At 40.2% G+C, this 22886-nt stretch overlaps 3 protein-coding genes across 4 annotated transcripts; all 3 read right to left on the minus strand.

Annotated features, from left to right (window-relative positions):
- Nucleotides 1–337: 337 nt before the first annotated feature.
- On the minus strand, nt 338–10353 carry ro60 (Ro60, Y RNA binding protein). 2 transcript variants are annotated; one of them, XM_076294580.1, is made up of 9 exons: nt 9253–10353; nt 7630–8208; nt 7210–7430; nt 6692–6838; nt 6340–6477; nt 5623–5739; nt 5193–5309; nt 3202–3348; nt 338–1306 (listed from the first exon to the last, which is right to left on the minus strand). In XM_076294580.1, exons 2-9 carry the CDS (start codon nt 8195–8197, stop codon nt 1154–1156), a joined length of 1608 nt encoding a protein of 535 aa, XP_076150695.1. In that variant the 5' UTR covers nt 8198–8208; nt 9253–10353; the 3' UTR covers nt 338–1153. The 2 variants fall into 2 exon arrangements, with proteins under 2 accessions (XP_076150695.1, XP_076150694.1); XM_076294579.1 differs by lacking the exon at nt 9253–10353 and having other exon boundaries at nt 7630–9237.
- A 96-nt stretch (nt 10354–10449) lies between these two features.
- Nucleotides 10450–13711, minus strand: LOC143134310 (regulator of G-protein signaling 21-like). Its single transcript, XM_076294581.1, has 5 exons — nt 13472–13711; nt 13295–13372; nt 13123–13184; nt 12804–12970; nt 10450–12000 (listed from the first exon to the last, which is right to left on the minus strand). The coding sequence occupies exons 1-5, from the start codon at nt 13534–13536 to the stop codon at nt 11794–11796; spliced, it is 579 nt and encodes a 192-aa protein (XP_076150696.1). The 5' UTR covers nt 13537–13711; the 3' UTR covers nt 10450–11793.
- Nucleotides 13712–16246: 2535 nt separating this feature from the next.
- On the minus strand, nt 16247–22515 carry LOC143133466 (uncharacterized). The gene is made up of 10 exons (XM_076293228.1): nt 22372–22515; nt 21987–22087; nt 21481–21618; nt 20867–21024; nt 20647–20783; nt 19811–19904; nt 19351–19680; nt 19104–19269; nt 18864–18988; nt 16247–16333 (listed from the first exon to the last, which is right to left on the minus strand). Exons 2-10 carry the CDS (start codon nt 22078–22080, stop codon nt 16247–16249), a joined length of 1329 nt encoding a protein of 442 aa, XP_076149343.1. The 5' UTR covers nt 22081–22087; nt 22372–22515.
- Between the last annotated feature and the right edge of the window lie 371 nt (nt 22516–22886).

A 22886-nucleotide genomic window follows, 5' to 3' on the forward strand; every position in this document is an offset into this window, starting at 1 on the left:
TTAAAGGTGCTCTAAGCGATGCCATACGTTTTTTAGGCTAAAACATTTTATGTCACTTACTGCAAACATCACCTAACCATCCACTAGCTGTCTGTGTCCTGAATACACTGTAAAAAAATGCCATCTGTGGACAGCCCATTCTCCAAAAACAGCAACAAAAACAACCTGGGCAAACCTAGCCCATAAAAACATAACAAACTGTTCCAGCAAATCACAGACGAGATGCACGTTTAGGAGAGTTTCAATTGCACGGGAGCAGCACTGGGGGGAGGGGGAGGAAGTAGCGAGCTAGCTCTCTGTTTTGTTTGAAAGACAACAGAAGTGACGTTACCCAGTATCGCTTAGAGCACCTTTAATGTTTTGTAATATTTGGCAAAAGACCAAAAGCTAAGTGTTTAAAGGCCAGCATTAAAGGAGAACCTGGGGCCCTATTGATAGATGTCTTTAAGTACTTTCATTAGGGAGAAAAAGCAAAAACATGTTCAGCATTAAACTAGCTAGCCTGCTAATACCAGTAATGCGTTCTTGGGAGCTGCTGGCTATCATAGTAAACTTCTTTTCCCACTGTCAGCCAACATGGACAGGATTCCTACAGATACACCTCTGCCTGTTAACCCCGGTAAAAGTAAATGTATAATATATATTAATCTTTTGAGTAAGCCCGATGCCCCCATATTCGGTTTACGTTGTTGATTTTGTCCCAAATGAAAGTACCTAAAGACATCCAACAAGAGGGCTCAGGTAGAAAATTGCAACATCCAATATCATACCACATTTCCATTCAGTCTTTCAAACTCTAGGTTCTAGGGCTTCAATAACATTGTGTTACCTCATAAAAAGACTGGGAATACAAAAATGTGTGAAAGTGTGTGGTATACCGTATCATCTGTCAACCTGTGAAATTCACATCTTGGATGTCAAATCCTGTTTTTAAAATATATATTGAAACTCATCCAGCCGGCTGGATGACAAAATATAACCTAAATAAAATGTAACTTTTTGACAAGTGAGAGACATCATTGGGCAGTTAAGGGTTTCTTTGTTTAGTCCATGGAGGTTGTGCTTTGTTGGGCACATCAGTTCAGTGTGACAACAGTTCACTTCTGCAGGAGTCTGTTCTCAGGGTCATACTGATGTCCAGACAACAGTCCTCTCATATGAGATCCAGAACAAAGTTATGGATGATGTCCACGGCTCTGGAGTCAAAGCCACAGATGTCCAGCATGCCTCGGTCGTCAGGGTCAGCCACCGAGAGACCCGTGGTCGTCAGTCCACACACAACTAACTTTGAATTGATGCCCATTTTCTGCAGACGACAAAAAAAGTAGTTCAGTCAATGGTACACTGGAACATATTTCCGGTGTGATTATTGGACCAGACGTAGTGCTGGGCGGTATACCGGTTCACACCATAAACCGGTGTATATTTTCGTTATGATATTAATTTTTAATATACCGCCATACCGGTGTATTTGATTACACAACGTTTGGACAGTGTTTCCGACGGGACTTTTTTTTCACACGCACGCATGGTGCGACTGCGAGGCAGGCATAGTGAGGGTAAACACAAAACACCTTAAGTTTTCCTCATGCAGTATGACCCTTAAGGCTTAATTTCTCCTTAAGTAAGGGGTTTATTTAAGGGTGTTGCACAGAATACCTTAGATCGTTTCTTTAGTTAAGGAAAGAACGTTAAATGATACTGCATTGAAAGGGAAGAAGCAGGACTGGAGCACTCAATGCTTTAACGTGTTTTTATTAGTGCAAACTGACTAACGTTTCGACGCCCATGCGTCTTCAGAGTCCATGGGCGTCGAAACGTTAGTCAGTTTGCACTAATAAAAACACGTTAAAGCATTGTGCTCCGGTCCTGCTCCTTGGCTCCTGTTAGACCTTGGATCTCCCTTCTTGACTTCTACGTCCTGTTCCGCGAGCACCAACCAGGCTGAAGCGCAAGTGACCCCCTTCTACTGTATTGAAAGGGATTTACTGTCACGAAAATTCTATTGAGATTGTTCAACAGCTGTAACTAGCTGGCTAGTAGGTGATGTCGTTAGTTAGCAACCCACCGAACACAGTGAAGTGAACTGAGCAATTCTAGCTGGCTAGTTAGAAATGATCCTGACTGTCATCAGTGCACCAAAACGAACTTTTTTGTTAATGTTTTGCCTAGCGAACCGAACCGAAGCTCATGGCAGGCTAACAAAGACATCTACATCCACATGAAGTTAACGTTAGCCTATACCACTAACGTCATGCAAACCACACAATAACAATAAGGCATGTTTCTGATAGGCCTATTTGACAGCGTAAGCATATTAGCAGAGAGGTTTTATTTTAAATTGTATAATTTTCAAAAAAAGTATAATTATTGCAAGTTGCACTACTTTTTGTATTGGTTTTATACGTTTTATTGGTTATATAAGATGTTTGTGAAATTTGCACAGAAAAAGTTCTGTATTTTGACTGCAATTGTTTTTGCATTCTGATTAGATTCTTCATTAGAATCATGAGTGGCTCTTTGTAAACAGCATCATTTTCTGGGGCCATGCAAAACTGCATTACCACTAGTGTGGAGTTATTCTACATCATGACAGTAAAATAGACCATCCTTAGTCAATGTACTGCAGCAATTCCTCTCTCAACCTGTAGAAAATGCTGTGAACATCTGATTATGCATGAAAAAAAAAAAAATACCGTCATATACCGTGAAACCGTAAGAATTTTGAAAAAATACCGTGATATACATTTTTGGTCATACTGCCCAGCACTAACCAGACGCTTAACTACAGTGTGTGTGTGTGTATGTGTTTGAGAGAGTGACTGTGGGTGTGGGTGAGTGTATGTGTGTGAATGAGGATAGAAGGAAAACATATGAACGTACACACACACACACACACACACACACACACACACACACACACACAGGATCCGTCAATCTAACTCAGGAAATACACTGTCTTTGAAAATTTCTAATTTATATCAGACAATAACAGGGAGGAATGAATTGGAGGACCTGTAGGCTTGGGTGTCAAGATCATTAAATCTTTTTCAGGTATAGAAAATGTCTGGTCAGACTGGAGGTCGTCTGGTCAAAGAGCAATGACACATCACCAGTTCAAATAACTCCATAAATTCTTACCATTCACAGCTATACATGGCAAATGATTAGTGAAGTGAACTCCACTACATAGGGACTTACCTGTCTGTACATTTTGAGTGCTTCTGCCGGGTTGGCCTTTCCAAACCAGGTCTCATTGTTGGTAAAGATGAGGAAGACATCCACAGGCCTCTCACTCTCTGAGGCCCAGAGGATGGGCAGGGCACAGTCTGTGCTGCCATCAGGGATCTGAACACCCAACACAACTCTGGGTCAGTGGAATAATGTTACATCTACAGTATATTCTATACCTTGACCTGCAGCAAAGCAAGTTGACATTTCACTGTTAGGGTTACCCAAGGCACACAACCTGTACAAAAGCAACCTTCATCTTAAAAACTACATCACTGCTGAATACAAGACGTTTATTAAAGGCTTCATACCCATCCTGTTACACTATGGTCTGAGAGAAAGTGGAATAGAACATTATGTCCAATATTCCAATATATGGTTGAATGTTCTGCATTATGTCCAATATTCCAATATGTGGTATAATGTTCTGCATTTCTCATTAGTGGGTCACTTTGATACTAAAAGTATGATTCTATGTAATGACTGATACCTGTACTGTTCCTGTGTATATCTTTGTGTGACTATGTATTTAGAGATAAGCGGGAATATTATGACTTTGCAGTGTTTCACTGTTCTGCATGGCTGCATCAATAGCTATCTGCTCCGGATTGCCAGGTTGCCACTAATCAGAGTGTGATTCAGTGTAGTCCATGTGAAATGGGATGACCAACGGGATCTCCCGTCAGCCTGGAAGGATACTTAAACCCTAACTATTTCCTTGTCTAGTTAGAGCAGCTGATGGATCTTTAGGTGAAGTCATGCTGTCTCTCCCTTGATGCGCATCATTGTAAATAAACTCTGTTCCTGATTTTTCATACTATTGGTCTGACTGGGTCTCTATTAAATCTATGGTATCAAAATTACCATCAGGTCAAAATGAGAAATATGTCCAGAAGCAGACTTGGTTAATCAGCAAATGTTTAAGCACACACTCTTGGTGTAGGCCTATGTCAAATATTACTCCGCTTTAACCCTCTCTGGTATGACTTTAGCAAAAGCCGGAATGTTAAACTAAACTAGCTTACGGAAGCTAGCAGGCTAACGGTAGACAGGCGGCACATACTGTATATCAGACCAGACGCCATCAATGGTTACAACAATGCTATAATCAGATAGTACAGTGTTTATTTCTCACTAGATTTTGACAAATCCAAGCAAAAAAAAAGTGAAACAAATCCCATTTCAACAGATTCGGCAGCCATTACCGTTGTCATCTTTGTTTACTTTTCACAGCTGTTTCTGATGTTGCGGCAAAGGATTATGGGTAGTAGGGAGCATGGAGGATGCATCGATGCAGCCTTCAAAAACTACTGTTATTCGGGTAATTCTAAGATATCTTAAAAGGCAGCAGTTTTTTTCCATTTTGAACAGAGCCACTCCTCCGAAATGGAAAAGCTGCTATGCTACAGGAATTCGGAGATAAGTATAAGTATACTCTTTTGATCCCATGAGGGAAATTTGGTCTCTGCATTCATCCCAATCCCTGAATAAGTGAAACACACACAGCACACAGTGTACACACAGTGAGGTGAAGCACACACTAACCCAGAGCAGTGAGCTGCCTGCTACAGTGGCGCTCAGGGAGCAGTGAGCGGTTAGGTGCCTTGCTCAAGGGCACTTCAGCCGTGGATATGGGCATGAGAGAGCAGTGCTCAAACACTTCCCCCGCCCACATTTTTCCTACTGGGTCAGGGATCAAACCGGCAACCCTTCGGTTACAAGCCCGAAGCCCTAACCAGTAGGCCACGGCTGCCCCACACAGATCTCTTTCTACGGACTGCTGTCTGTGCATTCCCTCTATATTGTATCGGAGTTATGATCATACTTTGTAGCAAAAGACGCATATTTAGTTTGTTTGTCGCTTCTCAACTGTAAGGGGACCCCGAGAGCTAATCTTCTTTAGTGCTTATTTAACATTAGGGCATCAAGTCAAGTAACATTTTTAAATCACATGTTTGTACCTTCACCAGTTCTGCTGTAACTTGCATAACAGACATCTCAGCAGAGAGGTGGATTGGGCTGACATTTCCCTCAGAGAACACCAGCACCTGAGCATCCTTCTCCGTCTGCGTAATGACCTTGAACAAAAAGTATGACTTGCATCACAACCCCTGAAATTACAGCCATACTTTCAAGAATTACAAAACATTTGATCAACTGTTGTTTTTAATTACATTCTGAGAAGCAGCAGCTGGTTTGTTAAGAAAACAGACACATTGTCAAGCCATTATATGTTCTTAACCTTAGCATTTGAGAGAGTTAAAGCATTCAAGAAATTCTTCCTCGCTCTCAACATACATTCACAGCCAGTGATACCACAATGTAGGCATCTGAAAAATGTATACCAGAGCCATGGGTTGCTAGGAGAAGCCGGGCTTTGTGAATGCTCACCATGCTCATGACGGCAGCTGCCGTGGCAGCACTGACGGAGCTCCCCAGCGCAGTGCTGCTCAGCGAAGCACTCACGTCCACACTGACCACAAACCTCTTACCTGTGGCCTCCACATTCTGTGTGTGTGTGTGAGTGTGGGGGGGGGGGCATTAACAGGAGACAGATGTTTGTAAACAGTCATTCTTAACTGACGACAGAACGCATTCTCATTTCAGGGTAAAACACATGTTTTAGTTTTGCTATGGATATATAGTTGGAACACAGCTTAAAATAAGCTAACTAAACCTCTGCAGGTCATTCAAACTGTTTCAAATATGCATGTTAAAAGACATTTGTGCAGTGACTCTAGGTTGTATTTTTATATGACTGAACCACAATGTATTTATACTTGGTAGTGTCATACATCCCAAGTTAACAAGATAGAGAGGATTATTTCACACGTAAAATGCAAATCCACTTATCCAAACTGACAACCAACCCCATATGGTGTCCCTCCTTCCACACATGCTAATGATGCACATGGTATCAGCCACTACCGAATGAGAGCCAATGACAGACAACTGAGATCTCATGACACATTCCAAATCCCATATCCCCTATTCACAGATACACTGACACTATTATCATTTATGGCTTAAGTTATACCCTCAGCGGCATCTTGATATCAATAGTTGTAAATATGTGCTGTGTTTACATGTTCCAGAAATCAGACTGACCTTAAAGCACTGGAAAAAGGCAAAGTCCAGAGCTTGGATGATGTGTGCATCTGGCTCCCATTTCAGTTTACTTCTGTTGCCGTGGCCCCTCTTGTAGTTCTCTGTTGCCAGCAAGATGCTGAATGGATGCAACTTTGACTGAAAGACGTTGGAATTTAAAATGAATGATGCAGGCTAAATTACACAGAGATCAGGTACATCAGTTTACTGGAAAAAAGGTCACTTCATATTTCATACTGAAATTAGTACAGTTAATGATTTTCAAATCACATATTACTTTCTTCAAGTAGCTTTTCTATTTGAAAAAAATGACTCTAAACTAAATTCTAGGTAATCAATGTGCAGCCGTTACCTTTTTCAGAGCAGTGTCATTCTGAATCCTCTCACAAACAGCTGCAACATCAGCACTTCCTGGGGCAAAAACCTTGTCAGCAGTCATCTTGCCCAAATGTCGAAGCAATGCAGCCAGTGGCATGTCTTTTAAGAAAGCTCTCCATACCTACAACCAAGCAAGACTATGTATTTGTCAAGACAACTGAGAAAGTACATCATACCAGATTATCCTTTACACATATAAATGTACTTCTTATGCTGCCCCTAAAAATGACCATTAGACCAAACTATAATATACATTAGTTTGATTTTAAATTCATATTGTTGAAAGAATTATGGGACCTATGGTCACATGAAAATCTAAGGCAGACTGTAATACCACTGTAACAAATACGTTCACCATATACAATTTATACCATACACAATTTAAACTTTCAATTGTATGCCGTGCAGTAAGAGCCGGTCCAAGTAACTACAAAACACTACACTTCAGTTCCCAAACACACAGATCAGCCATAGATCATTCCAGTGGCAGACCTCTTTGGACTTGAGATGATTTGTGAGGATTTGTTCCCTCTCCAGCCTGTGCTCCTCAATCAGATGGATCACCTCCATCTCGTCATTCGAGTGCTTGGTCTTCTCCACGGCCTCAAGGTATGTCAGGACTTTGACAACATCCTCAGAGTTTTCTTTGTCAGCGTACGCAACCTGAACCTCTTTCCACCCTTTAGTTATGTACTTATTAATCAGTGCAATAGCTGTAAAATACAATGATATTATTTGCACTATGAAGAAGATTTGTTATTGATTTTTGTTATGAACACATACATTCATTTCTACCTCTATTTTACCACACACTTGTAATGGCAGTCATCATTTCACATGTGTGGATGATCCCTAAATCGTTAATCTATTTTCAATTCAAAGTTCAAGTCAAATTCTTGCTCATCTACTCACCTTCATTGGCTGGCTTCATATGTGAAAGTCTAAGAAGGTCCTGGTGTGACCAGCCTGCCCTGTGTTTGCACTTGGTCACAGCCTGAGCAAGAACTATGGGGTCCTGGCTGTTGTACCAATCAGCAACAGCTTTGCGCAGGCCGCGACCCCACATACCACACTTCATTCCGTCTTTCAATTCCTTCTTAAATTGAATAAATGCAAACAACTGGCTTGGGAGGTGACATAGGTCCTTCAAGGCTCGAAATGCCGCCTGCTTGGTCTTTGGATCCGAATGCTGTGAACAGACGGCCAAGGCGAACAGTGCAGGGTTCGAGCGGACGGCTCGTCCGTCCTGTCCAAACCTGCGGATTTCCTCCACCACATCGCAGCCTTTGCCATTCTCCAAGAGCTGGATCAAGGTCAACACGCTTTCAATGCCGAGTGATGGCTCCTTGGTGTTGTAAGTAGGTCCCTCTGACCCATAACACAGGAACCGGCGAAGACGGCAAAGGTCCATAGCACCCATGAGAGGGTCATCGACGGCCCCAGGCTGACCTCCTTCAGTAGTGCACTCCGTAGAATCCATGAATCTGCAAACTGCAGAAACAACATGACAGAAATATGTCTGCATCAATAGGTAACTGAGCCTGTCATCATAGTTGTGTCTGTCATGTCCGAAACCATGGCAATTTCTTAAATTCACTGGTCATAGAATACAATTGAGCTGGAGCACTCCAAAGAAGTAACAACTTGCATCGAAACGGTTTGCCACATAGTTAACTTAAGCCAAGTCAAACAGACAGTGTTACAGCTTCACAGATTGCAATAATATTCTGAACCATGGCCAAAATAAGGCTAACGGTCTTAACACTATAGTTAAGCCTGGGACCGCCAACATTAGAGTAAAGATACCTGTTGGAGTAGTGATGGATGCTGCTGACCAAATTGCAGTATTGTTGACCATAACTGTCAGTTGTTGTCCAGCCATATCGTGGCTAACGTTAAAGTTAGCATTAAACTCCAACCAGCTGACATGGCTGGCATGCATTACTCTGATAGCTACGCTAACAAGCTAAAGCGATTAAATGCCTCCATCAGCTGAATCCAAAGCGTTGAATTATTATACAATGGACAGTATATATTCTGAACACCATCTTATATTAGTTAAATTAACAGTCTTTCGAGATGGTGAAATGTCAGCGTCATAATTTGTAAGGCACGGGACAACAACTACAATACCAGCGAGCTAGATATACTAACGTTAGGCTGCTACCATGGGGATGGATGCAGCGACCTCCCATCCTCAGTCCAGCCATAACTTTAACGTTAGTTTTTCATTCTGATCAGTTCATTTCAGATAACAGTTACGCAATGCTGAAGTGATTCTTCAGAAATGTCAATGCAGTAGATCGCGACAGAGAACCGACAACTGTATTAGCTTATGTTAAACTACAGATTTAACCATATCGGTAGCTCGAGATGTATTTAGCTTGAAGCTAGCTGGCTAGCGAGTGTGAATGCTTGTGCAATAGACTGGTTGAGTCAGACATTCCTTGCAGTATAGGATGCTGACTATTAAACCAGTTAATTGTAACTTTACACGTCCCTGAGTAGTAGCACTACACATTTTGCAGTACTTACCACAATGCGTAGATTTTAAGTGTTATAGGTAGATTCAAATACTTAGTTAGCCTCAGCCTCACGTCCAAAAAAGGCCCTCCTCCCTAGGATCCGTTTGTTGGACCGTGACAAGCAAGATGTGGCCGAAGTGGTTGCTGGGAGAGACAGCTGTGTTTTCCTCTCTCACCACGGTGGTCACTGGTCAGGGCTACGGGTTCAATCAGGTTCGAATAGACGTCGTCTACTACGCATACATTTTTCGATACAATGAATGGTAAACGTGTTTCTCTGGTAACTAATGCACGCTCACTTGAAATGTGGCTGGTCAAAATGAGGTCAACAGGGCAATCAATGTTCGGAGTTGGCCGCAATGACAGGTAGCCTAAAGTAGGCTTAGGTCTAATTAAACGCTCTATTCAGGTTTTTAAGAAATTGGCTGGCAATTTAAATGTAAATATCTCTACTCTGTTACTAATAATATAACTTAAAATAATATAAATTGAAAATAATTGCCTGTTAAATACAGTTGGCTACCTCCAATATCTCGTGCTCGTCCAGGAGCCTAGGCCCTGCCTATCCTGACTGTTCATTTATAAAGTAGGCCTAGCCAGCCATGTGCAGTGTTTGAGAGGTGGACGAGCCTACACAATTCCTTTACGTAAGTAGATACACCTTGTCAAATATTAGGCCTAGCCTACTCCAAGTTAAAGTTGCTTAGTCAGAATTTTACTTGATTTAAAGTACAGAAGTACTTGCTTTTTAAAAATACAAGTATTCAGAAGTAGGGCTACAAGTATTTTTCCTTTTTAATGTATTGTAATGATAGGCTAATTTTTATTTGGCCATTAGCTACATCCTTTGATCGGTCATAGGACCAGATCTAGTTCCTTACAACAATATTTGACCTATTTTTTTGATAGCTTTGCAAGATTTTTTGTAGATGCAATAATATAATTTAAATAATTATTAATTCTCTGTTCACAAATCTAAAACATTTTAATTGCCGAATAGGCCCTACTTATCGTTTAATGATGTAGGCTAGGTGAAAGATCTAGCTATGTTGTGAATGTCAGGTGATTGTCATTCCAATTTCACAATGATCATGGAGGATAGCCTGGTTAACACCAGACCACTTCTCAAATCTCAATTGCTAACAGGTTCGTCTGGGGTCTCCCAGGTTACATGGAGGATGTTCTGATGAAGAATCTGTTGTCAACGTCAAAATCAAAGTGAATTTTATTGTCAGTCTACCATGCAACAAGCTGTTGCACAGTGGACAGAAATTATGTTTCTCAACCTTTGAAGAATCTGTTGTCACCATCATTACCTCAGCCAATTCAGCCAAGATGAACTTCGTGATGGTCTATCACATTATTGCATTTAAAGAATCAAATGTGGTTAAAAGTAACAAGTAATGCTCATATTTCAATATAGTCAAAAGTACAATATTTGTCTTTCAAGCATTGTGGAGTAAAAGTCACAAGTTTCCAAAAATATTAATACTCAAGTAAAGTACAGATACTCAAAAATCATGCGCAAGTACAGTAATCAAATAAATGTACTTAGTTACTGTCCACCCCTTGTTACATGCATGTTGTTGGAACCAACTGTAGTGTTATTGATTTTGATTTTTCCTAATGGAAACAAGACAGTGAGATCATGGCTGGCTCATGTAGACATAGCCCTACTGTCCATTTAAAATGGTTTAATTAGGCACATCATCCTCCTGTGGGGGCACCAGCCTCCCCTTATTTGGCCCAACTGTGTATTATTCGATTGGCTATTGAACTAAAAAATCAGCAACCTTTTGCAGATTGTGGACTGTACCATATATATTTCTAGTATTAACACTCAAATAACAAAATTGTTTCACAGTTGTCAAAATAAGGATAAGCTTTGTTGTATGTTTACCTACGTTACCTAGTTTGCAAAACCAGTTTTTATTTCTTATGCCCTTAATTTCTAGGTACAGGATGTACAGTTGCCAGACGCCTGAACAGTAGTAGGAAAGGTGGCGAGGTACCAAAAGAGCCACTAGATGGCTCAACTAGCCTGGGTTTAGACGACAACCTTGGCTCCAAATCTTTCCTTGTGTGAGAGAAACTTGTTGGTTAGGCTGTCTTTGAAAGTTGCATGCATTCAAGCCAATTTGTTCACAGGTATTACATTTTTATATATACCGGTAGGCTACATATAAATATCATGTGTGTAAACTGACAGGAATGAACATTGAACGCATACTCAAACAAGACAGAATAGAAACAATTAATGAAACATATCAAACACTTTCAGTCAATAAAATAGAGATCAATGCAGACCATCTGTACATTGCAATAAAAACACTGTCATGTCCGACATGCCAGAGATGTCAGTTGTTTAGTGGAAGCTGTGCAGCTGCTGTACTATCCATAAGGGTCATGATTATGCTCTTGGGAACAAGCATGACTTTCTCTCAACACATGCTTGTCAAATTAAATATGACTGACATAATAATAGCACTGGGGAGTGTATCTCTTAATTTCTTTGTGGCAACTGACACTACCATTGCACATTGTCTCTCACTCAATGCAGAATTCTCCTGCGATTCTTTTTGGTTCTTGTGCAGGCTGTGGTGCGTAGGTCTTTGTAAAAGTCTGACTGGATAAAACGAGGGTAATTGTCACTCTCCATTAAGTGATATACTTTCCTCTGTGCCACAACAAAACAGGAGGTGGTAGGATGCTGGAGGCTCTGTGTGATGCAGTCTCTTGTGTGAAAATCCAAATTAATCTGAAATGAGAACATATGTTTTATATTCCACTAGGTTGTGGTTGTGTTGAGGCTTGAAGTTTTACATCATGCAAATTGAAACCCAGAAATAGTGAAATCAACTGTCCACAAATGAGGACCAGTATGGAAGATCTGACGTGGACCAAAGGGTTATTACATTCTTGACATTATTTGTTTTTAAAGTAGAAAGGTGATTAAACAAGACTACATTGTGTATCAAACAGTATCCAAATTATGATTAGGTTTCATTACAGGAATAGCTCTGCAAGGGTTAGCCTACATTTTATCAAATGTGATACACAAAGGTGTACACAAGGATCTTGATTCTCAGCAAAGATGGGAGGGGTATTATTCGATTGGCTATTGAACTAAAAAATCAGCAACCTTTTGCAGATTGTGGACTGTACCATATATATTTCTAGTATTAACACTCAAATAACAAAATTGTTTCACAGTTGTCAAAATAAGGATAAGCTTTGTTGTATGTTTACCTACGTTACCCAGTTTGCAAAACCAGTTTTTATTTCTTATGCCCTTAATTTCTAGGTATAGGTTCTACTGTAGGTATTGCCTAATGTTTCATCGCAGTATGATATGCTGACTCTGAAAAAACAACTACACAATTTAAAGGTGGCATATTGAAGATTGAAAATTATTAGTTGATCAAAGCAAATCTGAGATGGAAAGAAATTGATAATATAATGACCCTGAAGTTAGACGGATTTACTTTTCAAGTAAAATGTCTTTCTCATCTTTTAAAAGATGGTAAATTTGCTTGCCATTTTGTGTTGTATTCTGCATACCTGTTTTGGAGAGTCCGTTTTGATGAATTGTTCATACATGTCAATAGCTGTGGAAGCCAGTATTTGTTTTGTTTTGATGCGTTTAAATTCTTCACAGACAAGCCAAAACTCCAAATTCTCTTCACAGAACTCTGACTTCAGAAATGCTTTGAATGCCATTTGTCCATCTGCAATAGGAGGCAAGCAATTAAGTGAACACCACTGCTAAGCTAAAGAAGTTTTCAAATGTTTACTAAATCAAAAAGATCTCACTGATTACTGGGAGGTGTTTGGCTATTTATAATCAAGACTGTATATATTTCATTTTTTGTATCCTTACTCTGGTCAGTCAAAAGGCACTCAAAAGATTTAGTCCAGAGGTCCACATCAGCAGCAGTTGGCCTGTTCAATAAAGATGAGACAAATGAAGTGAGCAGAAAGTACAAAAAAGTTTAACAAAGAAATCAAGTTGAATAGACTTAATCATTTAAATGGCAATTTGTAGCACATACCCTTTGGGTTTCTTTTGTATTGTAGTTTTTGTCAGACTTTGTAGGTGGATATGAATTCGGGGTTTCCATGATTTGTGTCTGACATATAAAACATACAAATCACTGTTTGTCCAGACATTTTCATAACAACTATAGGCTAAATGATATGCATATGTATAAAAACGGAAATATTCTTACATCATTTGTCCATAGCCTGGATAAAACACTGAAGTTGTATCATCTTCAAACTGCACAAGGTCCATTTTTCAAACCCCTGTACAAAATCACAGCATCTCAGGAGTATTAGTGCACTGAGTGTTCACCTTTGCTTTGAAGTTGCAAGTCTTTATCCCCAGAGACCTGATGCCTCACAAGAGTAGGTTGATGGGCCACTTTCAGCATAGAAACGCTGTGTGACGAAATCAGTCATGCTCCAATAGAGATGAGAGGCATACCATTCACCATACAATGGAGGGCCTTTATCGTTGGTTAAATATAGCCTTGCCTGCCCTAACTCGTGTTAGGCTGTCTTTAGACTTTTTTTATGCTTAACTGACGTAGTGTTGCTAGAGGTAGACACATTGCACACAGTGCGTCATACCCTCTCGTCAGTGACATGTGGTGGCGGAACATGCCAGATTATAGATATTTTTCACTGAAAATAATTTCAGTTGATTAGGGAGACCATAAATGTTTTTTGAGTCCATCTCAATGGAGGTTGTCATGCTTAGCATACACAGTGCATATTGCAGTTTGATGACAACCACTATTTCATATATACCTTTTGGAAGCACGACATACAATAATAGTTTCTGTCCACTTAAAGACCACTTAAAACCTAAAAAAAGGTTTTGGTGATGTTCTTACTTGATGGTAGTCATTGCTGGTAGTAGGAAGTAGACATTTCATTTTGTCCATGCCCTAAGGACATGGCATCTAAAAATATAGTCCCATAAGATAAAAATAGAAAACCACAAAAATGCTGAGAATGCATTGCGCTGTGTCTGTGAGAAAGAGCAAAACAAGTGACTAACTGCCTGTTGATTTGTATCTCTCATGCAAGCATTGTGTTATCACGTCTGTAATCAGCCTGTCATTTTGACTTGGCAGTGACATTGCCTCAGTTCTGAAGTGACACGCCCGACATGGAGAGACTGTATTAAAAGACATATCCTCAATGGAAGAAACTGCAATACATTTGAATTATGTATTGACCAAATGGCTTCTTGTATTGTTTTGTGTATACAGCAAAGCAGTTTACTTTCAAGTTTATCATTCAATAGTTTAATTTTTGATGTAGTTGCTGAACTAGTTTTAAAAATCGAATGTTTGCGTTCCATTTTTCATCGTCTGGTGGTCTGGTTGTTTGCCATTCACAGGAAGCAAGAACAGTTTCATCAAATGTGTGAATTGGATTGGAACTCTTACATTTTTGCTTTTAGCTTTTCAAAAAAGTGTTATTTCCTTCTTTGACCCATTTCATACAATCCCACCAGGGGTGCGTTTTATAAAAGTAACCTCGATTGTTCCACCACTGAATGAATGTAAATTTTAAATAAGTGAAATACTCAGTTGGAGGGCGTTCAGGTATGAATATAGAAGGGTCAATCTAGTCAAACTAATGCAATTGAAACGTTGACAACCGCAAAATATCCATAAACGACACTGCAACGACTACTTTTGACCTGTTGTTCCAATACCAAACTTTCCGCCCATGTTTACAATTGAGCGTTGGAACTACTCTTTCTACTGAATCCACTGAATCCAAGAACAACAGTTCTAACTCTTAAGGTTGTGACAGGTTAGCCAACTACCCTTTCTAGAAACATACACCAGTCTAGTACTGTGGTCTCTGACCTGGATCAGGCTACACAGCAAATTTGCCAGTGTTAAATTAACACCCACAGTGTTAATTTTAACACCAGCAAAGTGTCTATATGCATCCACTCTCTCTAGTGTTAAATTAACATTTTTGAAAGTGTTAGAAAGTCAACACCCAATTTTTGTTGAATCAACACTGTATATTGTTAAAACTCAACACTACACCAATACTATACAACACTTTATGGTGTTGAATTCACACTACACTGGTGTTAGTGTTAAGATAAAATGTTAAAAAAGAACACTGCTTTCTTCAACACCAACACCAGTGTAGTGTGAATACAACAAAACTCAAGTGTTAAAAATTACTAATAGTTAACACTACTAGGTGTAAATACCAATAACACTAGCTGGTGTTATTGGTATTTCTTGAATTTCCCCTGGGGATCAATAAAGTATCTATCTATCTACCTATCTATCTATCTATCTGGTGTCAAATTCCCCAATACCCCACTAACTGAAATAAAAGACAAATGGCAGAAATTTTAGAAAAAAATGACCTTTGTATTAAATAATTTCACAATTCAAGGCACATCAGACAAAACTGCAGTAGGGCACAATATACTGTACATTCTTTCGTCATTTTCAAGTGAAAATCTTTGATAATGATATTTATAATCTTAATACACATAGGAGGGTCAACAGAACTTGAAGCTACACAGTCTCCATGTACTCTCAATAAATGTTTCTTCAATCCTCAATATGTGTAAAAAACAGAAAAACACCCGGTCTCGGCACATTTCAAACGCAATGTCCTGGATACAAAGCATGACCAGACTTCAAATGTTGGGGGCAAAAAAAAAAAGAGCAACTTTTGTGCTGTACCTTGCAAATGTAACAGGTGAACATTTTCAAACCTCAATATGATCAACTTTTGCCCTGATTTCCTTGACCCGTGGACTCTCTTTTGTAGTGCCGACGTCAATCCCATATACGGTAGTCTGAATGAAGGTGTAGAAGTTGCACAAGGCCTCGTCGTAGGATACAGCAAAGACAAAGTGGGCCTTAAACAGTTCGTCGAAGGCAGCCACAGCTGTCTGTGCCACGCAGGGAATGGCCTTCTGATCGAGGATGACGTAAAACTTCTGGATACTACTCTTCTTTTCTCCAACACATAGGAGGAAGGGCTGTGCTGATCGATCCAACTCTGTCAAGGAATGTCACCATGCTCGTCCCCACCTAAGAGTGTTGGAAGGGGAAATTAGGAACAGTATTTTGTGTTTGTTTAAACACCGAAGAGGCAGAAAAAAACATTCTCTACCTTCCTTTAGCTGGATAGGCATCTAAACACCTCAATGACATGGCACATTAAAGGCAGAGTTTTTTGGGATCTACTGAATATCTATTCAACCAAGAGCAACGTGCATACATATTAAATAAATAATGAATTCCCTCATTATCTTGGCCTCCTTGATTACAGTGTCCCCACAACAGTGAATAAAATATCACCAAATCATTTTAAGAGCATTATTTTATGTAAACAATATACTTCAACCATTTGGTCACCAGACTACAACCGTAAAATATATACAATATATATTAAACAAGATGAAATATCCCATGTTCACCCATCCTTTGCTAAGAGGCGTTTTCTTTTAAAGGAACATTACAATATTTTAAATGTTATCCCCCAAAGTTAGATATGATGATGCATACCCTTCTCGTCACTGTGCGTGCAGTAACTCAGTCTGATGCGGTTAGCCTAGATTAGCATAATTCATTGACCAACTAGCCTAAAATTAAAAAAAAAAAAAGTGACAACAGAACGCCAACATTGTCCTATTTGAATAATGTGACCAATAATTACAATGTGTTTAAAATTTAAATGTGAAATGACAGCTATATTCTAAGCATGTGCATGCTTGGAACTAGCCTGGTGTTACCATCCTACGTACTTCCGGCCAAAATTTGATTTCAGCCTCGCACGTAGTCTGGCCCAACAGACAGTATGCGGTTCGCGTACAACCGCGCCAATCAGCGAACAGTTGAGTGATGACGCGGAACTTGCCTGCCGAGTTGCTTGTTGTAGTCCAGCGAAGCTTGTAGTTCAACATTATAGCAACAATGGCGACGGAGGAAGAGACGCTAGAAGCTATCCGCGAAGTTGTCTCAACTCTCGAGGGCATCACGCAATTAAAGCAGGAACAAGAGGCTTGTCTTGTCAATTTTATAAATGGCAAGGACGTCGTAAAACTCTCCTTCCAACTGGCTTTGGAAAAAAAGTTTGATTTATCAGATGGTGATTACTAAACCTAAACGCACAAGTGTACTACATGCATCACTACTTTTCATGGTTTCAAATAAACGTTTGCTGCTCGTTGTTCTCCCCCCTACTCTCAAATTACCTTTACAAAATCAATGCGGCCTACTAGGAATGGAATGTTAGCTACTAGCCTACCGAGCGGGGCTCAAGGCGAGGCTGTGTGTCTTGACTTGAGCTAGCCGGTTACCAAGCGGGGCTCAAGGAAAGGCTGCTGTGATTGTGCTTGACTGGGACTAGCGGTTACCGAGCTGGGCTCAAGGTAAACCACTCCGTGTTTGTGTTTGACAGAGGCCTGTGGCTGAGCTGGGCTCCAGGCGAGGCTACCGTGCTTGTGGACAGTAACGTTAGCCAGTCACGGAGCATGGCTCAAGGTGAGGCTGCGTTGTTTTATGCCGAACAACTGTTAGTTTAACTGAGCAAGCTCCAGGTTAAATAACACGTAGGTCATCAGTACAATCCAACTTATCCAAGAGTGTAGTCTGAACAGCCCGTGTAGGACGAAGTAAAAGCTCCGTAGCTCCGACGAAGTCACCGGGCTGCGTAGAACAACAATCGTCTGATAAGCGGCGAGAAGAGAAGAGAAAACTGGCGTGTGACAAGAGCTGATATAATCTCGGTGACATGACTCTTTTGGTATACAACTCTCGGTCTGTGGCTGGCGCAAGTTAGGGATATATCCACTACGAAGAGACTGCCCTGGCGGTCAGGTAGCCTACATACTAGCCAGCGATCTGTTTACTACTGAGAGCAGAAGTGGGAAGCGTAAGAGCCTGAAGCGGAAGTGGTAAGCGTAATAGCCTGAACTCCGGCGCACAGCATACGTCATTACCAAACGTTGCTGATTGGTTAAGGGAACTCCAATGATTTTAAACCTCGAAATAAGCATCCGCCCATTACGGAGACGGATTCTTATTACTTTGTTCCAGACTGTATGACGAAGAGAATTCGTAGTCACAGGCGGTAAGGGCCAGGCTAGCTTGGAACTACATTCTCATTCAGGCAAAGCACTGCTACTTGGGATTTTCAGAAGGAACACCGTGCTTTTTAGGTGCTGCATGCAAATCACTCTGCCCAAGTAGTAGTGCTTCGCCTGAATTAGAACATAGTTCCAAGGATGTATATGCTTAGAAAACACTGCATCTCATTTTACATTGATGTTTACATACAAATATTGGAGTTCTAATGTCACTTTTGAGTTATACTGTAGGCTTGTTGCATCTGCCCACCTCAATGAGCTGTGCTAAACTAGGCTAACAGTGGGTGTGTCAGACTTAGTTACTGCACGCAAAGATCTAACTCTGAGGGAGACGATAAATAATAAATAATTTCCCTTTAACTGCTGTGAGGGGGGAGATACACACAGCTGACCAAGAAAGTGACAAATCATAGGCAAATTAAGTGTTAAGAGGCAAAACAATATTGTCACCATTTATGTCCCGAACGTACCTTCATGAACTTGACCACATGGTCAGTCGCTTCAGTGGCACTGATTTTCCCATGTCTTTTTCCTTTTGCGGTTGGAGGCAAAAGATGAACGAGCAGGAGGATAGCTGCCAAGTCACTGTCCCATCCTAGTGGATTAGTATGGCAACACCCACATCACATGAGTAATCGCATGAGTATACACAGTCATAGTTCATGGGTGCATATGAAGAACACTGGCAAACACAATCCGTGGACACTTACCATAATCATTTGATTCCTCTTGAGCAGACAGAAGGTCATCCACATGAGTACCAGGGCGAAGGCCTTCGCTGACCGTGATAATCCTAGGTTTGTAGAACGTTGGCCATTTTGCAATAAACTTGCCTGAGATGTCTTCTCCAAATAGCATTGTGAAGTCTTGGTTAATCTAACACAAACAGAAACCATGTCAAAACATGGTACACAACATATTTAATAATTGGTACATCAAGCTAGTCTCTATTCTTACCAAGCCTGATGTATCCAGGAATCGGGGAAAGTGATCTAGGATGACTGAAGACTGGTCTGGATCGTGCAGCATACTCTGACGGTGCTTGAAGGTTGCCTTCATTTTCTCTTTAACAACTGGTTGGTCTGCTGAATGCTTCATCACGGACATCGCTTCTCTGCATTCATCACCTGACAGCTGCTCAGATGTTGATGTCTTACGCAGGGTCTTAGGGCCATGTTGATCAGCAGACTTGGAGCTCCTCTTAAAGTCACTTGTGATATTGCGCTGAACCGTTTTCAATCTGTAGGCCAGGTAACCTTGGCCACTGTGAGGATCGTAGTAATGTTCCTGTCAGACAAGAACACAAGCAAGAGGCACGGTCAATATTAAAATCCATCAAAGCTGATGTCTGTATCAGGACCTCACAATAAGGCTTCTCTATACATGACCAAATTAGACTAAATGAGGAAATACTCACATAACCAGTTGGTGAAGCCTTATCCTTCAAATTGGGGAAAAGGGTGACTATTCCAAGGGCATAGGACACACGGACATTGATTGGTGGGACCCTCCTACACCATAGCAAGACAGGGTCAGTTTGAAAAGTAGTTCAAATAAGTTTAACATGGCTAGTGTAAAAGCTTGAGAACAGAGTATATAACAGACATTTTAACAAGTATTTCAGTTATGAAGTAGACTACAACCCCAATTCCCAAAAAGTTGCTGCAAAAAGGACATAAATGCTGACAATTACAAATTTCTTTCAACTTTCATGGAAAATAAGCACATTTTGAATTTGATGTCAGCAACACATCTCAAAAAGTTGACGGGGGCAACAAAAGGCTAGAAAAGTTGTGTAATAGACAACAAAAGGAGGAACATTTCACAACTAATTAGGTTAACTGGCACCATGATTGGGTATACATTTTTCTTAAAAAAGCATTCGAGCCTCTCAGAAGTGAAGGTAAAGGTTAACATTTTGGGTGGCCAAATAATTAAATAAAAATAATGTTTCTTAACATGAAATTACGAAAAATTTGGGGATTTCATCTACAGTAGATAACAGCATGAAAATATTCAGAGAATCCAGAAAAAAAAGAAATGCCCCTGTCCCAACATTTGAGACATGCTGTTGGCATCATATTCAAAATGAAATATTTTCTGTGCCAACAGTTGTTATGTTGGTCTTTGCACTATTCACAATTAAATAAAGGGATAACATAATTTGTAAATCATAGCATTCTGTTTTCATTAACATTTTACACAACGTCTTAATTTTTCTGGAATTGGGGTTGTATTTTATTGGTCACTTACCCATGACTCTCGATCATATCTGCCACCAGGATGTTGACGAGTTTTCTTCTTGTTTGATCAGAAAGGCCTTTGGTCGCGTTGTACTCTTTGAATACGTCTTCACCCCCGGTTTTTTGATGTAGAGCTACATAGACCATCTGTAATATAGACGTTGCATGTAAACTTGCTATGCATTTTGAAAATGGTTTGACATCCTACCAACAACCTAAGAACTACTTACATCTTTTGCTGCCTTACTGTCAGGTGGTCCTTCTACCAGTTGCCTTCTCCGTGCTTTGGTGCATTCTGTAATAACAGTGGAGCCTGAACTCGCAGACTCAACTGATGAGAATGACCCCTCATCTGAGCAGAAGGAGGCCTCAGAGACCTCTTTCTCAGCTAAGGGAAGAGGGGGGGGGAATATTTTTTACATAAGGCAACATCACCCAATTTTACCAATAGCAATATTGTTGTTTCTGTTCCTATTGACAGATGTACTCATTTTAACCCATTTACTCCTAAAATGCCTGCTAAAAACGCCTATAGAATCCTATGGCATTCTAGACTAAATAACCTTATTTCCTGAGGGTTTTCTGAAAACATACTAAAAATTGTCAACGTCTACCAAAATGTAATATCTAAGCCTCTGTAGCACCTAGAAACATGAAATAAAAAGCATGCTGCGCTACGCAGCATCCAGCGGGAGGGTCAATGTTGCGCTACGCAGCATCCAGCAGGAGGGTCAATGTTGCGTCATGCAGCATCCAGCGCGAATGGGTTAAGTCACTCTAGACAAAAGTGTCTGCTAAATGACCTAAATGTAAATGCAATGGGAGGGGCATTTCTGTGTCTTACCAGAGTCCTCAGTGAACACCTTGAAAGACACTGCAGCAGATCTCACTAACTCATCAAAAATGTCAGCATCTACATCAACTCCTGATGAGTCCTTCAGGTCCACATCAGATTCGTTTGGCAGGTTGAATTTAGCTGAAACTGAAAAAAAAAACAAAAAAAAAAACTGTAATTTCTCAACTATTAACCACAGTTGATACAGTAATTTTGTAAAATTCCTGCATCTCTGCAACTAATACTCGGGTGCGGCCTATACACAGAAATGGTAATCATTGGACTACCAATGCTCTGCCGCGAGAAGGTGGTGATAATGTACATAAAAGCTGTTTGGCAACAGCTTCACAAACACATGCCATTAAGTTTTAACCTATAACACAATGAAATAACTGTTTTAGAATAAAACAATCATGAGGTTTATTCACTTGGCTGTTAATAATCAAGAACTGACCCATATTGGCATGCAATAATAGGTGTAATGTGAAAAATGGGTGAGTTACCCTTTTACTTACCTTCTTGAATGAACTGAAAGTAATCATAGCGATCATCCTTCATTGGTATTCGAACCCATTTCAGGACACCCTTGCACTCCACTTGAACCAGCATTTCTTTGCTAAAAAATAAATTGATACAACATAAATCTTAGGCAAACAGTTAAACATGTCAATGCACCAGTTTCAAAGATTAAGAATGACTGACATTTACAGGAACACGAGTATAAAGAATATCAGTGCCTAATTATTTTTCTAGATTTTGTTTTATTAGTATTATACACTGTCTAATCTAATAAAATCTAATCTAATCTGTCAGGGTAGACAGGATAGGACCCAAGCGCAAGACTCTTTCAAACAAAAGTATGAACAACCACGTTTTATTAAGTATACAAACTATACTTACAAGACTTCTAACACGACAGAGAAACAAACCGTCAAAGAACAGAGGAACAGGTAAATATACACAGACTAATTAACAGAAAGACAGAGGACTGGACTAGACCAAAAAGACAATTACGGGGAACAGGTGCGAGCAGAAACAAAGGGAAACTAAGGAAACAGGAAGTGCAGACCATACAAGGGTGGAGACAGTCACATGAGTCAATCAGTCCCTGCAGGATCCTGACAGGTCATATTTGCAATTAGCCTGTATATCGAGTCTCCTGCAAAATTTGGCTATGTCCATGGTGACCTGAGCCTGTCTGACTCCATACTGCCTAATACTACTGCCTAATACTACTACTAAGTTACTAAAACAGCCATTTTCACTTCCACGAAACCCAGCATAGCCTAATCAAATATATTTATATTTATTTGAAATATCTGACTTATGGTCAGTGGGCAAATTTTCGTTTTGTAGGCCTACTTATAATTATACAACATCGACATAATTGTCGTTATGAAGATTATATTCGGTGA

This window comes from Alosa pseudoharengus, unplaced genomic scaffold (assembly GCF_046254945.1).
Source record: "Alosa pseudoharengus isolate Yale_2024_CS ecotype anadromous, Long Island Sound unplaced genomic scaffold, YU_APseudo_1.1 YU_APseudo_1.1_scf_2, whole genome shotgun sequence".
NCBI lineage: Eukaryota > Metazoa > Chordata > Actinopteri > Clupeiformes > Clupeidae > Alosa > Alosa pseudoharengus.

Coding starts and splice junctions, on each gene's coding strand:
- ro60 (XM_076294579.1), bottom strand. CDS start 8,242: ATGCAGACATATTTCTGTCATGTTGTTTCTGCAGTTTGCAGATTCATG. Junction 7,431..7,629: donor TATGAAGCCAGCCAATGAAG/GTGAGTAGATGA, acceptor TGTATTTTACAG/CTATTGCACTGATTAATAAG. Junction 5,740..6,339: donor CCTTTTTCCAGTGCTTTAAG/GTCAGTCTGATT, acceptor ACACACACACAG/AATGTGGAGGCCACAGGTAA.
- LOC143134310 (XM_076294581.1), bottom strand. CDS start 13,536: ATGGACCTTGTGCAGTTTGAAGATGATACAACTTCAGTGTTTTATCCA. Junction 13,185..13,294: donor ATACAAAAGAAACCCAAAGG/GTATGTGCTACA, acceptor TTTATTGAACAG/GCCAACTGCTGCTGATGTGG. Junction 12,001..12,803: donor AAACGGACTCTCCAAAACAG/GTATGCAGAATA, acceptor TTCTCATTTCAG/ATTAATTTGGATTTTCACAC.
- LOC143133466 (XM_076293228.1), bottom strand. CDS start 22,080: ATGCTGGTTCAAGTGGAGTGCAAGGGTGTCCTGAAATGGGTTCGAATA. Junction 19,270..19,350: donor TCCTGGATACATCAGGCTTG/GTAAGAATAGAG, acceptor TGTTTGTGTTAG/ATTAACCAAGACTTCACAAT. Junction 18,989..19,103: donor AGAGGAATCAAATGATTATG/GTAAGTGTCCAC, acceptor CTAATCCACTAG/GATGGGACAGTGACTTGGCA.